The sequence below is a fragment of the Macrobrachium rosenbergii genome, chromosome 20 (assembly GCF_040412425.1).
Source record: "Macrobrachium rosenbergii isolate ZJJX-2024 chromosome 20, ASM4041242v1, whole genome shotgun sequence".
In the NCBI taxonomy this organism is placed as follows: domain Eukaryota; kingdom Metazoa; phylum Arthropoda; class Malacostraca; order Decapoda; family Palaemonidae; genus Macrobrachium; species Macrobrachium rosenbergii.
The window spans coordinates 42250983-42267500 of NC_089760.1; the positions used below are offsets into that span (position 1 = coordinate 42250983).

General features: G+C 35.6%; 1 protein-coding gene across 16 annotated transcripts in view; it reads right to left on the reverse strand.

Moving 5' to 3' along the window:
• The window catches only part of tei (teiresias), a 386546-nt gene that overhangs the window by 16669 nt on the left and 353359 nt on the right, over positions 1–16518 (reverse strand). For 8 of the 16 annotated variants that reach the window (XM_067122663.1, XM_067122659.1, XM_067122665.1 and 5 more), the window contains 6 exons: positions 14090–14225; positions 10475–10647; positions 9662–9824; positions 9077–9199; positions 6956–7105; positions 2105–2233 (listed from right to left, as the gene is read on the reverse strand). In XM_067122663.1, the coding sequence (XP_066978764.1) occupies positions 2105–2233; positions 6956–7105; positions 9077–9199; positions 9662–9824; positions 10475–10647; positions 14090–14225 (874 nt within the window). The remainder of the gene's footprint in view (positions 1–2104; positions 2234–6955; positions 7106–9076; positions 9200–9661; positions 9825–10474; positions 10648–14089; positions 14226–16518) is intronic. The other 8 variants (XM_067122672.1, XM_067122667.1, XM_067122674.1 and 5 more) reach the window with 1 other exon arrangement.

Genomic DNA, 16518 nt, shown 5'->3' on the forward strand with positions numbered 1-16518 from the left:
ATATTTTAACAATATTCATGAAAAACCTTTAATATCCTTCTAACAATGTCATAACATAACTATCTATCGCAATCCCGAGCGAGAACCTCATCAAATATCTTCACTAACAGTAAGAGAATTCCAAGACAAATACACAGTAAGTGGTTCTCGATCGATGCAAGCAGCTGCCTTGCTTTGCAGACGAAGCCCAAGGTCGAGCAACGATTACACATAAATAACCTCTAATATCAAAGGGAGATACCTTGCAATTTGGCATAGAGCTTTCCATTACAAAGCTTTAACTTTGAGTATCTGAACTAGCAACCGATCCGAGCCGTTTCTAGATTGCTGTAGTTACGGGAAATGAAGACTTTTCTGCGATATATTGAAAAATCATTATAATAATAGTGACTGAGAAGGTCAGGTGTGTGGGTGTGTGTGTGTGTGTGAACAGTATGACTACTTCAGATTTTATGAAAATACACCACTAACCACGTGACATATTTTAAGAATAAGTTCACATGAATAAAAATAAAGAATGTTGGAATTCCTGACTGACTTTAAAAATAAGATGGGGGCATTTATATGCCCCACACCCAGAGGAATTTAAACTGAAAGATTTTGTTGAAATACTTCTGCTGCTCGTTACCAAATGTGAGGAAGGGCAATGCAATATTATTCACAATTAGCATTCAATTGCTACATCCACATTCCGGCGAATAATCACATCAAATCATCTATGGTGCATCACTATATTGTGACCGGAAATAATGAGTGAAAAGCCACAATAATGTAAATGAGACTGTATTTTTCCAAAATACAAAAAAGGTAAAAAAAAAAAAGTTAAAAAAAGAGGACCATTGTGCAAACGGTCGAAAGCTCCCCCCACCTCGCCTTTTTTTTTTTTTTAACCTTTTTTGTATTTTGGAAAAAGACAGTCTCTCATTTACATTATAGTGGCTTTTTACTCATTAATCATACCAAAACTTAAGATAACAAGCCACCGACACTTTGGTTTCAAGTTTAAAGAAGTTGATAAGGACGCAAAGGCTGTAGGAACCATTTGGAAACTGAAGAATTTGGTAGTTTTTCCAATTACAATGCTATCAAAATCATAATGTCACGGTATATGCACAAATACTCAAGTGCGACAAACAATATCTGTCGGTATAAAAAACAAAATTTATCGTGATATCCGCATAACAAATAGGAAAACCATAAAGACCATACAAAAATATAAAAGTATAAACACCATATACTGTACAGTACAGAATCGAAAACACAAAAGAAAACACCTGAAGTACACAGGAAAATGAAGATATCACTTTAAGCGCGATTAGCCTGGGGTCTAGTGATGATCAATAAATCAGGTTACCAAAGTAAATTGGATTGCCCTCATCCCAAAAATTACCAATTCTGAGGCTAATTAAGAATTAATGAATGATTTGCCGAAAACATCAATTTTTAAGCTCTAGCCTCGTCGGTTGCTGGTGTTTCACTAGCGGACAAACACACTAAGATTTTTGGTTTATTTTTTTTACTGAACTGGAATGAAAACGTAAAATGCATACTTACCATGCACATCTTACAAACACAACGTTCGTTCCTCTATTTACTGACTTCAACAACAATGTTTACTCAGTGAGGGTCTGCTAGTTACCTAAGTGTAATTCAAATTACATTTGAGCAAGTTCTGCAAGTTCTGCCATCTCTACTGCGCGTGCATCAATATCATCAATTTTTAAAAGGTATAATATGGGAAAGGTAACAAGAACTACAAGTAATCTACAACAGCCTACAAGCAAAGGACACCTAAATACTAAGTCTTTAGGCAAGAATTAACAGGAGTACTTCATGGTAATATGCTTTCTCCTAATGTGTTTAGCTTTCAAACAAAGGAGTACTACATGGTAACAAGCTTTCTCCTAAAGTGTTTAACTCTCAAACAAAGGAGTACTTCATGGCAACAAGCTTTCTCCTAATGTGTTTAGCTTTCAAACAAATGGTGTAATCGCCAAAAAGAAAGTGTTAAATCCCATCATCAAATTAATCCCACGACATCGGGACAATGATAATAATCATGGCGAAGGTGCCCGGGGGAAAAACCCAGGAGAAAGCTACCCACCCTGCAGGATCTTGGTCCAGCAGACGGCTGTAGGGACTCGGCTGGCAGGGTTGGTGCAGGGAATCTGGACAGCTTCGCCTAACCCCACTTCTACTTCCCGGGGAGGAGAGACTAATAATTCCCCAGCCGCTGGGGAAGGAAGGGAGGGAGAGTGTGGTCAGTGAAGGGGAGGGAAGGGGGTGGGGTATTCAACCGGGGGAGGGGAGAATTGGGGATATGGAGGTGGGGGAGAAGAGTGGTGTTTTGCTATAGTGATCTGTTGACTTCTTTGGCAGTGGAAATTTAGGGTATCATAGGGTAAGGGGGTATTGGTTAGTAGGGGTACTTCTGGGTGGGTAGGGGAATATGTCCCTTTGCTGAAAGTCGAAGGCAGCAGAGTGTTGGGGGAAACAAAGTCGGAGGGGAATTCTTTGGGGAAAAACTATGGCGGTTTGGGGCCTTAAGGAAGATTTGGGGACTGGCTGTAAATACCTTCAATTAAAGGAAAGAGGGAAAATATCTTTGTGAATAAGAGAGAAAGGGAAGGAGGTGTCTTTGTATGTTGAGAGAGAGAGAGAGAGAGAGAGAGAGAGAGAGAGAGAGAGAGAGAGAGAGAGAGAGAGAGAGAGAGAAATTCTAAACAAGATCTAGAACAAAATTATAAGAGAAACGTACATAAAAAATATGTACAAAAAATACAAAATATAAACAAAATGTGTCCCAAGTCTAGAGGATGAAATGACAGAAGACTGCGAACACGAGAAACTTGAAATAACTGAATTGTAAAGGAAAATGCAAGACACTGGAAGACACAGCTTACGAAAATAGAGGGAAATCTAAATGAAGTCAAAAGAAGTAGAGCATAACAAGAGAGAGAGAGAGAGAGAGAGAGAGAGAGAGAGAGAGAGAGAGAGAGAGAGAGAGAGAGGAGAGAGAGAGTTTACGTTTTGACTCAGCATGGAAATGATGTTAATACATTTTAGAGAGAGAGAGAGAGAGAGAGAGAGAGAGAGAGAGAGAGAGAGAGAGAGAGAGAGAGTTCACGTCTTGACTCACCGTGGAAGGGGTCTTATACTGCATATTTGAGAGAGAGAGAGAGAGAGAGAGAGAGAGAGAGAGAGAGAGAGAGAGAGAGAGAGAGAGAGAGAGTTTACGTTTTGACTCAGCATGGACATGGTGTTAATATATTTTAGCGGGAGAGAGAGAGAGAGAGAGAGAGAGAGAGAGAGAGAGAGAGAGAGAGAGAGAGAGAGAGAGAGAGAGTTAGTTTACGTCTTGACTTACCATGTACAGAGCCTTATATATTTTAGAGAGAGAGTTTACGTTTTGACTCACCATGGACAGGGTGTTAATATATTTGAGAGAGAGAGAGAGAGAGAGAGAGAGAGAGAGAGAGAGAGAGAGAGAGAGAGAGAGAGAGAGAGAGAGAGAGTTTTCGTTTTGACTCACCGTGGACAAGGTCCTAATATGTTTTATTTTAGTGTGCAATGACTAAAAGACTAACCGTGAGGGGGAGAGGAAATAAACAAATGGCACAGTCATAAATGGCATTAAAATGTTTCAGTAACAAATTAAATCATTAGTTCTACAGAAAATACCAATTTTCACTATTATCATAAAAGGAAGGAAAAATCAACGTTTTAAATTTCCACAAAAAAGTTCTAGGCAAAGAAATACAATCTACAAAATTCAGGAGAATTTCATCTATGGCTTTTAAAATAAATTTTTAAATTCCTACATGAGGAAAACAGTACTAATAATATATTCAATATATATTAACACAAAACAACGTGTAAAGAAATGCAAAAGGATATTTCAGAGAGAGAGAGAGAGAGAGAGAGAGAGAGAGAGAGAGAGAGAGAGAGAGAGAGAGAGAGAGAGAGAGAGCGAAGAATATGACACCAAGAATAAGAAGCAACAAGGGGATATGTATAATCAGAATTACCGTTCAGGAAGATGAAATGAAATTCCCTACTTAATCTTCTAAAACGACAGACAATAAAGAGAATAAAAAAAGCAGAAAGAAAAAGTAAAATATCCTTAAAACAGACACACAAAGAAAACTGTCCGGAGTTTGGCTTCATTCCATATCCGAGTTTGTAAGAAAAACATGAATGGATTGTCTCATTGCGTCACACTGATGAGAAATTCATCAATGGGGTGATTTTACTCAGTTCCTTTACAGAGTAATTCACTATATATTATATTCAGTTTTTTCCTTGATCAGAGTGATAGTTTTACTTTATGAAACTGACACGAAAAATCACGATGAATTACATGAATTACAAAAAGAATCACTCTCTTAAACGAACTTCGTGGAAACAAGATAATATGAATAAACAGGATGTTTACGAAAGGAAACTGAAAACTAAAATATGAATAAACAGGATATTTACGGAAGGAAACTGAAAACTAGAGTATGGTAAAACCAGCACAAAATAAGTATAATAAAAAATTCAATCTCACAACAGACCAAATAAAATTCAGATTCATTCCATAATAACAAGGAAATTTTTCATAAACAGCCCGACGAAGAACTATCTCAAGTCACACAAAGAACTAAAAATCAAAGGGGCATAATTTCAAGCCACTCTAAATTCAGGAATATATGACTGAAAGTTCCGAAATGAACACATGATTCGGAGCTTCCTTGAAGAAAGTGGAAACGCCATTTCCTTACGAAAGTTACAAATTGATTCAACCTTGTGATAGTAGAAAAAAAATCACATTGGAGAATGTTTGTTATGGAGTGTGGCTGTTTATTTCTTAAGGATATTTTTTTAGCAGAATGATAAATCAATACGTTCCATGTTTGAAAATTCTGGAAACCAAGTACGTCATGTTACTGTAAAAATATAATCAATGTAAAAAAAACTGGAAAATATATATAGCTAAAAAGAAGAAAGTAATAATACTTTCATATATACAACTAAAAAGAAAGTAATAATACTTTCATAAAGTGACTTACAAAAAAAAAGATAAAACTTATGTTACAAGTAAATGTATCATAAAATATGAGACGACGGAGACTTTTACAAATATAAACAAAATCATTCAAACTAATCAATAAAAAAAACCTATGTAAAGCAAAAGCGTTAAAATAAACTGCAGCAGTATGCAAATAAATAAATAAATAAATAAAATAAATAAATAAAATGAAAAGACGGCAGACAGTCTGTACACGATTTGAAAGGAAAACACAGCCAGCAGCATTAAAAACGGGAGCGAGATATCGCCAAGGATTTTCCTTCAGACTTTCGCCAGAAAAGGAGGAACAGAACGATGAGGGAAAGAAACCATTCCTCCTCCTCCTCCTCCTATCTAAACTCAACCACCACACAGAAGAAGAAAGAGATAATAGTTTTTTTTTATTTCCTTTTGCATTTCCCTTAAACGCAACCAACTCCTGAATTTTGCAAGTAAATTTTTATTTTGTTTTTCTCTTTTTTTCCGAGGCCATGGGAAGTAGATGCAATTTCGAGACAAGGGAGTAATTGGTTAAGATTTGGGGATTCTTGCTAGAAAAACGTTTGTGCACTACCTTAAAAAAATCGTTTCTACAAGAGCATACTGAACCAGTTATGTTCAAACTTAGATAACACTTTCATTAAGTTTGCATGAATATGAAATGCTTGTCTGGCAAAAATGTGCATTAGCAAATAATCTCGTATTATATATATATACATGTGTATATATATATATATATATATATATATATATATATATATATATATATATATATATATATATATATATATATATGTAGCATTTTTTTCTTCAGTTGATGTGTGTCTTAACACTGAAAATAATTTAATTGCATCTACCTATCTTGCCTGTTTGAATTTCAAAAACATGAAAAAAAAAACATGCAGAAAATATTATTTCTAACTAACTGCAGGTTAATCATAAAAACATATCCACTGTCAGTTAGGGTCTATTAAACCAAAATGTAAACCATAAACCAATTACGAAAGAGGAAATGGGGCAAAAGTGAATAATCATCCCCTTCCACTTCACATAACAGATACAGTGAACAGCATTCAGAAAATAAATGATAATTTTTTTCTTTTTTTAACCACAGGAGCAACTCAAAGGGGGGAGGTGGAAGGCATATCAACTCTAAATGGGTAAACTCAAAGGGAGAGGGGGAAGGTTTATCAACTGAAGGGGTAAGCTCAAAGGGAGAAGGGGAAGGTTTATCAACTTTGAAGGGGGTAAACTCAAAGGGAGAAGGGGAAGGTTTATCAATTCTGAAGGGGGTAAACTCAAAGGGAGAAGGGGAAGGTTTATCGACTCCGAAGAGGTAAACTCAAAGGGGGGAGGGGGGAGGTTTATCAACTGAAGGGGTAAACCTAAAGGGAGAGGGGGAAGGTTCATCAACTCTGAAGGGGTAAACTCAAAGGGAGAGGGGGAAGGTTCATCAACTCTGAAGGGGTAAACTCAAAGGGAGAGGGGAAGGTTTATCAACTCTGAGGGTGTAAACTCAAAGGGAGAGGGGGAAAGTTGATCAACTCCAATGGGGTAAACTCAAAGGGAGAGGGGGGAAGGCATATCAATACCGAAGGGGTAAACTCAACGGGAGAGGGGGATGGTTTATCAACTCTGCAGGGGTAAATTCAAAGGGAGAGGGGTAGGGGAAAGGTCTATCAGCTCCGAAAAGGTAAAAGGCGGGGGGTACATCAACTCCGACGGGGAAAAAAGTCAAAAGTAGGCCCTACTGGGAAGGGAAAGGGAGACTGAGGGGAGGGGAATATAGGAGAAAGGGGGAGGAAAGGCAGAGAGGGGGAAGGGAGGGGAGTATAGGGGGTTATGGGGGAGGAGAAAGAACCTATCATTCGCAACTGAGGAGTTGATATTGCGTCATACACTTACGCAAAACATTGATGAAGACGGAGTGCGAAGCGAAATGCCCGAAGGTGTGGACTGTAGCGCACTTGTACCAGGCCCTGTCCTCGCCCGTGACTCGAGTTAGGTTCAGCCAGCCTTCTGAGGACGCCACTTCCGTCGTCCCTCCTTCGGTTTCTGACGGGAAAGGAAAAGAAAACACAAAAACATGATGCCTTATTAGATGGAAATGTATTTCAACTAGCTGTGGATAACAAAACCATAATGAAGGAATGAGGAAGTTACAGAGAGAGAGAGAGAGAGAGAGAGAGAGAGAGAGAGAGCTGTAGTAAGTAGTAGTAATAATACCAGGAACAGAGTAATAATACCAGAGAGAGAGAGAGAGAGAGAGAGAGAGAGAGAGAGAGAGAGTAGTGATAATACCAGGAGCAGTATATAACATGCCAAGGAAAAATCTGAGGAACGACCTCTCAAAGTTTTCTCTGTAGTTACAGCTTTCATATCATTTAAAATATATGTTAAACCAAGATTGGAACGCGTTTGTACGAAACCAATAATGATTAGGAACCAACTTCATAACAAACGCATCATCTAGTCTGTAGATATCCCATTCACAAAACTGCAAATACTGAATGAACGTGATTATGTACAAATGTAAACAACACAGTAATTCACTTACTACGAAATACTCATTTACGTCCTTAAGAATATTAAGATAATGAGTATGCTGAATAACAACTCACAAAATACAACCAGACTTCATCTTTCATGAAAAAGAAAGCGGATGCATTACGAAAGAACGCTAGACATTAACACTGCTTTCTCTTTCATTCAACGTGCGAAAAGAGAAGCGACGGAGAGAGAATAGACGATGAGACTCTTTGTTACATCTCCTTAAATCTCGCAAATGGTTTCGCTCGCGCCTTTTTCTCTCCGCGGAAAATGAAAGGAGAAAAATGGGGTCTTTCTTGCGTCGAGAACAATACACGTTCGTGCGCGTCAAAGCAGCAGAGGAGTGCAAAGAGGGGGGAGTGGGTTGAATGCAAATGGAACATGTGACTAGGAAGAAAGTGAGATGACGAAGTAGATGACAGAAAGCTGACTTTAATAACTGAATTGAATTGAATATGGAATTTTGGCCAGAGGCCAAGCACTGGGACCAATGAGGTCATTCAGCGCTGAAAAGGAATTGGGCAGTAAAAGTTTGAAAGGTGTAACAGGAGAACCTCGCAGCTGCACTATGAATCAGTTGTTAGGAGAGGGTGGAAAGTAAGATGGAAGAAAGAGAATAAGTGAATTTAATAACGGAAGGGAAATTGAAATCAAAACTTACTCTAAAAATAACACAGTAAATGAAAAGTAGGAATGCAGATGTCTTTGGAATTTTAAGAATGTCATGAATAGGAAGAACGTGAGATGACGAAATAAAAGACAGAAAGCTGACTTTACCATCGGAAAGGAAATTGAAATGAAAACGTTAACTAAAAATAACACAACACTATAAATGAAAACGTTAACTAAAAATAACACAACACTATATGCTTGGAAAATAGCAACAGCATGTCATTAAATTCTTAACATCATAATAATAATTTCACTAGGCAGTTCCACAAGTTTTAAGTAAGTCATTATAAAGTAATCTAAATTAATATATACCTAAAAATAAGAGACATTAGTATCTATGAAGAAATCGTCAAACAAAAGTAAGAAATTAGAGAAATAAGTAAATTAGTTAAAATATTCAGACTGAATATGAAAAATTTTTTCTAATGAAAACATTCCAATAAGAGAAGACCAAAACGTATAAAAACAGAAAATGAAAAAAAAATGATAAAAAACAATACTTAGAGAGATGAATAAATTAGTTAAAACATTCAGACTGAATAGGAAAAATTTTCAAATGAAAATATTCTAGTATGAGTAGACCAAAATGTATTAAAACAGAAAATGAAAAATATTTACCAAAAGTAATACTTAGAGAGATGAATAAATTAGTTAAAATATTCACACTGAATAAGAAAATTTGTTCAAATGTATAAAAACAGAAAATGAAAAATAATATTAAAAAAAAAAAAATCCCATTCACGAAAAAAATTTCCAACTACAGGTCATTTCAAGCAAAGAATTTTTTTCAAACTCTCTACTGACCTTTGACCCAAGTTGGGTCAGAAGGTGGGTTGGCATCAACGGAGCACAGGAGGGAGACAGATGCCCCTTCCCTCACAGGCGTGCCCCAAGACGGCCACCGTCTTAATCGGAAATCAGGTGAATCTGGAAATAAATTTACGAAAAAAACGTTAATTTATTCTGATTTAAATTTAAGTGACAGTTCAAAATGAGCTAAGTTACAAAATGCCATTGGAAATTTGGTAGGGACAGTAATGTAAACACAAAAACTGTAGCATAATTATGCTTGTTGATGTACGATACAGTAGATGCAAATACATACAACTGGCAAAAAGATGAGTATGAAAAATCTGATAAAAATGACAATATTCTAATAAAAATGACAATATTCTATGAACTGTTTAAATCATTTAATATTTTAGTAACATTATCAACGGCGGAATTACACCATAGAAAATTAAATCATTTGCATTAGAACCCCACGAAAATATTATCCCTGATCAACACATCCAGTCCTTACATACTTACAATAGCAAACTTATGAAAACAACAAGTAGTGAAATACGGGAAAATTAAGCTAGAAAACACACAAACACACAAACTCACATTCGATATTGAGTCTTAAAGGTACAGAAACAGCCACGGGCAGGGAAGGGTGCCTGACGACGCAGGCGACTGTGTTATTGTGTAAATCCTTCCCCACCCTGGCCACCGTCAGGTTGCTCTTCGTGTTGAAGACCCCTTCAGAGTCTTCCCATTGGCTGTGGATCTGCAAAGACAGGTATATATATAATACTCTTTGAAAATGAAATATGTGCAATAATGAACGTATTTATAAACTTGCAGAATATGATGATTCGTTGCCTATCATCAGGCTAGGAAAATATGTATATAAATATATATATAAAATATATTATGTATGTATAATTCCATTGGCAATATATCTTGCTCTTCGTGATAAGATATGTGTTCTTAGATGCTCTGGTGAATTTCCAATATTATTTCGAGATGTAGGGGGCTTGGAGTGTAATTAAGTGCCATTATTCAAAAGTGTTTTATTTAAAAAAAAATTCCTGTAATATTCGTGTGTGTGTATGTATGTATGTATGTGTATATATATATATACATATATACACACACACACATATATATATATATATATATATATATATATATATATATTATATATTACAGGAATTTTTTGTGACATAAAACACTTTTAAATAATGACACTTAATTATACTCCCAGTCCCCTAAACCTCGAAATAATATTCGGAATTCACCAGAGCATATCTTATCACGAAAAGCAAGATATATTTCCAATGAAATCATAACTAATATTAACTGTATACTATAGAAGATATAAAAATTACCAGACTACAGAAGATATAAAAATCACCAGTCATTGCAATCACATACCTGACTTGAAGCGGTTATGTCCTCACCGCCCAGAATCCAGGTGATGGAAGGGGCGGGGTTTCCCCCCTCCACCACGCAGTGGAGGGTAATGGAGTTCCCCTCCCGGGTGGTGAGACGGGCTCCGGCTGCTAATTGGGCCCCTCCATACTTCAGGTATGGCCGCTCAGGTGGGACTGCGAAAGGTACAAATTATCAAAGGGTAAGCAAACCAACAAGGTAGAAAATATATATATATATATATATATATATATATATATATATATACACAGTATATATAAACTGTTCCTTGTGACTTTAACAATATTCAGTTTTTTTGCATCATCAAAGAATAAAAAAAAACAGGAATGGTATGAATGTTGCTGTAACAAGAACTTTTACCTATTGGCTAAGGACTGCTTTCTAAAGGAGCCACAATTACATTTAGAAATGAGCCGAGTCCTTTAACAAGAAACTAAACATCCTGCTAATGATGTACATTTAAAACTTCATAATCTTATTTATAGCTACGGAAAGTATTAACTGTAAACAGAGTGTACAGGTCTCAAAGCAATTTCACTCATACACGGATGAATGCACGAAAGAAAATTAGGCTCTGCAATTTTCTCTGAGGTTACGTGAATGAACAAATTAAAATTACGATTATTCAAAGAACACATTATTACAAATGATACGAAATGCTTCGTTCAAATGAGAACCATAGGAATATAAACCAAAATTAAGCCCTGTAGTTTTCCTTGAGGTTATGTGAATTAAAAATACCATTTACGACAGTTTAAAGAAGCATAAATTATTACAAACGATACGAAATGCTTCGTTCCAATGAGAACCGAAGGAATATAAACCACTAAAGCATTATCTTCTGTCACAGAAGAGAAAATACGTAATGTAATTTTTTTCAGACTTTCCACAATACCGCAGACATTTTCTCTCAGGATAACCTTTATCATGTTAAGGTTCCTTGCAAGATTTGGAAGACTGAGGAATAAAAGAAGGTGAACTTAGGAAAAAGTTTCGAAAGAATTTTGGTGATCAAGAATCTTTTTAATTCGTGTGATAATATTTTTATTGTGTATTCATCATATGTCTTTTCTTTGCTTTAAGTACGTTTAACTGAAAACGCTGCAAATCTAAATAATTGAGAGAGAGAGAGAGAGAGAGAGAGAGAGAGAGAGAGAGAGAGAGAGAGAGAGAGAGAGAGAGACAGACAGAATTAATTTACAACGTTATACTGATCTGTGATACAGAATCCAATAACGTTTTCTGTCGCAAAATCCAGCGACATTTTCCGTCAAGAAACAAAGTCTATGAAATCACAATAACTTTCACAGATATAAATATCACATGCAGTCTGTCACTATCACCAATATCCTCACAGTTGCAAAGAGTGTCTATACTGGCACATTAAACAAAAAATCAAACCTTTAAAATTATCGTAAATATTTATAACAAAAATATTACCGTGAGTACTAGATCATGGACACGTCTGCAATGCGTCAATTAAATTGTCAAGGTTATCAAGCACTCCTTAGTTTCATGAGGAAAAAGAGGAAAAGAAAGTAATGATGAATTTCAATACCATTCCATTATTCAAATACAAATAGCGCTCCTTTCCAAAGACTCTGTTTATCCTTCACTCGAAATACTCGGATTCATTGACATAAAAGTACGCCGGGTAGGGTATGGTAGGGGTATGGTAGGGGTAGGGGTAGGGCAGGGTAGTGGTAGTGGTACGGGGAGGGGTAGAGGATCAGAGGGGAGGGAAGGGGGATGGAGTGAGGTGGAGGTTGAGAAGGGAGGGGGGAGAATTGTCGTGAGGGAATTCATGAAACTTCTTTACTTCACATTTCAGTCTCCCTCATCCCCCCCACCTCTCTCTCTCTCTCTCTCTTGCAGTCTCCTTTGTCGAGTGAATCACTTACACCTTTGAAAGGAACGAGACGTCGACTTCGCACGTTGCATTTTAAGAAAATTGGAGAATGTCGATTACCGTGATTACTGGACAGGAAAAAGAAGTATGAGAGAGAGAGAGAGAGAGAGAGAGAGAGAGAGAGAGAGAGGTGATTTGTTCTCAGTATGACACTAAGAATATAAATCAACAAAGTGAGAGAGAGAGAAAGAGAAGAAGAGAGAGAGAGAGAGAGAGAGAGAGAGAGAGTTTGTTCTCAATATGACAATAAGAATAAAAATCAACAAGGAGAGAGAGAGAGAGATTTGTTCTCATTATGACAATGAGAATAAATGTCAACAAAGAGAGAGAGAGAGAGAGAGAGAGAGAGAGAGAGAGAGAGAGAGAGAGAGAGAGAGAGAGAGAGAGTAACGACAACCGTAGCAAAATCCTGATGAATAGGTAAACAGAAATTTCCTTAACATACACACAGTAATACCTGCAAAATGAATATCTTGCATTCTCATTCCCCAATTTTCGTTTAAACATTTTACTGGACCCATGACCTTGATTACTGGATCATTTAGAAGCTCCTAAACATGGTCACCGAGAAATGGCTGGCTTACTATACTCGTCTCATTGATCAATCTTATCACGAGAAAGCAGAATGTCTTAAGATTTTATCACATTACTTTGGAGTAATATCTTCTTAGGTCATTTATAAGACTGTGTTTACATATATCCTTTGGTCTGATTTTATACTCCGCTAGGGATTACGAAATGAAGAAAAATTGAAAAAATCTGTATAATTAAATGCAATAACAATAACAACGTTATTAATTATAAGAAATATCTAATACATCGATATGAAATCAAATTGAAATATGCTATAATTTACAAACGCACGTTTTTTAATATAATTTTATTAATATCTAAAATTAATAATATTAAAAAATAACATACATATATAATAATAATAATCAAAGTTTTATAATAATAATAATAATAATCAAAGTAAGTTAAACATGCCGTACGTTCACCGTAGAGTTTAGTTCACCTATTATTAAACTAGTAATTGTTGACCAAATAAAAATAAATCGTAAAGTGGGAACAAAATAAGAATCGAAAAAACGATAAAAGATAATAAGCATTCATAAAGTGAGAATAAAAACGAATGCCACTTTGATCATTTTCTCACTCAAAGTGAAAAGTTATTATTACAAATACTGAGATGAAAGATAAAGGATAATCCTGTGCGCGATAAAAAAAGAAAAGATATTATTACTCACTCTTAACATTGCTCCTACCTTGCCCCATTCATAAAACTTCCATTCACAAAAACTTTACTATTACTCACACGTCACAATGACCCTACTTCATTCCAAACATAAAACTTCCATTCATAACAATATTTACTATTACGAAACTCCCTTCATTCATAAAACTTCCATTAACAAAAATATTTACTATAACTTACTCGTAACAATGAACCTATCTTAACCCAATCATAAATACATCCATTTACAAAAAAAGTTTTACTATCACTCACTCGTAACTATGAACCTCCTTATGCCATTCATAAAACAAATCCATTGACAAAAATTTTAATATTACTCACTCGTATCAACGAGCCTACCTTATCCCATTCATCAACGCTTTTAGCCACAACAATAATTACTATTACCCATTCATAAAACACTTCCATTCACAGAAATCTTACTATTACTCACTCGTAACAATGAGCCTAAGCTTCGGGGCAGGGCGGCCGGACCGCCGGCACCACCAGAGACCGGAGTCGGCTGAGACTGCGTGGGACATCACAAGACGACCGGTCCACATGATTGACACTCTCAAGTCACCTTCGACCTGCACAAAACAAAAAAGAGTTATGATACTATTTAATAGTTACGAGAGAGAGAGAGAGAGAGAGAGAGAGAGAGAGAGAGAGAGAGAGAGAGAGAGAGAGAGAGAGTATAAAACTATACTATAAATATCGTAAACATAGCCTCATTGTATTAGAGAGAGAGAGAGAGAGAGAGAGAGAGAGAGAGAGAGAGAGAGAGAAGATATGCAAAACTATACTATATATATATCGTACACGTAGCCTCATTGTATCAGAGAGAGAGAGAGAGAGAGAGAGAGAGAGAGAGAGAACAAGAGACAAAAAAAGAATGCAATGAAAAAAACTATGCAATGAATATTGTAAACGTGGCCTCACTGTATCTGTGTGTGTGTGTGTGAGAGAGAGAGAGAGAGAGAGAGAGAGAGAGAGAGAGAGAGAGAGAGAGAGAGATGAAAAAAAGACTACGCAATAAATATTGTAAACGTAGCCTCATTACAAATAAGAGAGAGAGAGAGAGAGAGAGAGAGAGAGAGAGAGAGAGAGAGATAAAAAAAAAAAACACACAAATAAACAAAAACACACCATCGGAAAAAAGCATATCCATCCTTGCGCCCCCCAAATAATAAAAAAAAATAAAAAAAACACGAATTTGCCTCAAGAAATCCGACACTCGACTCTTCCTACAGACGCAGGGGGAAGTTGTCAAAAGACCCTTTCTCCCGGAATATCTGCACCAACAGGGGTTCCTACGCAATGCAACACGAATTCAACGTCGTTAGCATATATCAAGTACCCGACGTCGGTGGTGTGGCACCCGGCGGAGTCATCCGCTGGATTCGCGGATGAGTGAGTGGGCAGGTGGATGCATTCTCTTCCTACTCATGTTCTGAGCTTCAAGATGTCTAGTGTTCGCTCAGCAGGAATAAAAGATGACGTCATGGCTTCTATGTTTTTTTTTAGTAGTTTACAGAGTTATACAAAGTTTGCCTGACAAAATTATTAGTCATGATTAGCTATTTGTACACACACACACACACACACACACACACACACACACACACACACACACACACATATATATATATATATATATATAGATAGATAGATACATATATATGTATCTATATATGTATACATTATATATATATATATATATATATATATATATATATATATATATATATATATATATATATATATATATACTGTGAAATATTTTCTGCTAAAATAGAATTTCACTAAAATATAAAAAACCCATAAAAATGCCAAATGTGGAAAGTAAAGGCTATATCTCAGAGACCAAACTGTCTCTCTCTGCCTGAGGAGAGAAACAGTTTGGTCTCTGAAATGTAGCCTTTACTTTCCACATTTTGGCATTTTTATGGGCTCCTTATATTTGACATATATATATATATATATATATATACGGATATATCTCACCAGGGAAGCATAGATATCGTATCATATTTATTTTGCCAACGTTTCACGATTCATAATCGCATCCTCATATAATAAAGAAAAACATCAACACACAAATCACATTTGGAAACAAATAAATTTCTGACTCACGATAAGGATCAGAATATCCCAAATCTCTCAGGTGGAAATGTTTTAAATATTTTTTACTGTTTTAGAATCTAATAGATATTTTGTACATATTTTTAATGTTTAGTATAATTTCACCTTTAAGATGTTCATAAATTATTTTCAAGCTTTCTACATGCTGATGTTCATTAAATTTGATTAAATATTGCGTAATTTTATGGATTATATATATATATATATATATATATATATATATATATATATATATATATATATATATATATATATATATATATATATATATATATATAGAGAGAGAGAGAGAGAGAGAGAGAGAGAAGAGAGAGAGAGAGAGAGAGAGAGAGAGCAAATAGCACGCAACAAATGTTAAGGAGCAAAACTAAAGATAATAATGGAAATTCCTCGCTGAAATTGTTTACTGAAGATGGCCATTAGGGCCTGGGTGCCTTTTGGAAAACTGTAAAACCATAAAAAAAATATGGGTCGTAGAACATATATATAAAAAAATCAATAAACCAACAGTTCCTTATACTTTCCAAAATCTTTGCCGGAGTGTTATCAAGAGATGGGTTTATGCATAAAAGGATAAAATAAGAATTGGATGAATACATAAAAGATAAAACAAGAATTGGATGAATATTATAAAAAGAAACAAGAAATGGAAGAAATGGATGTATACATAAAAAAGATAAAACAATAATTGGATGAATACATAAAAAGATAAAACAAGAATTGGATGAATATATAAAA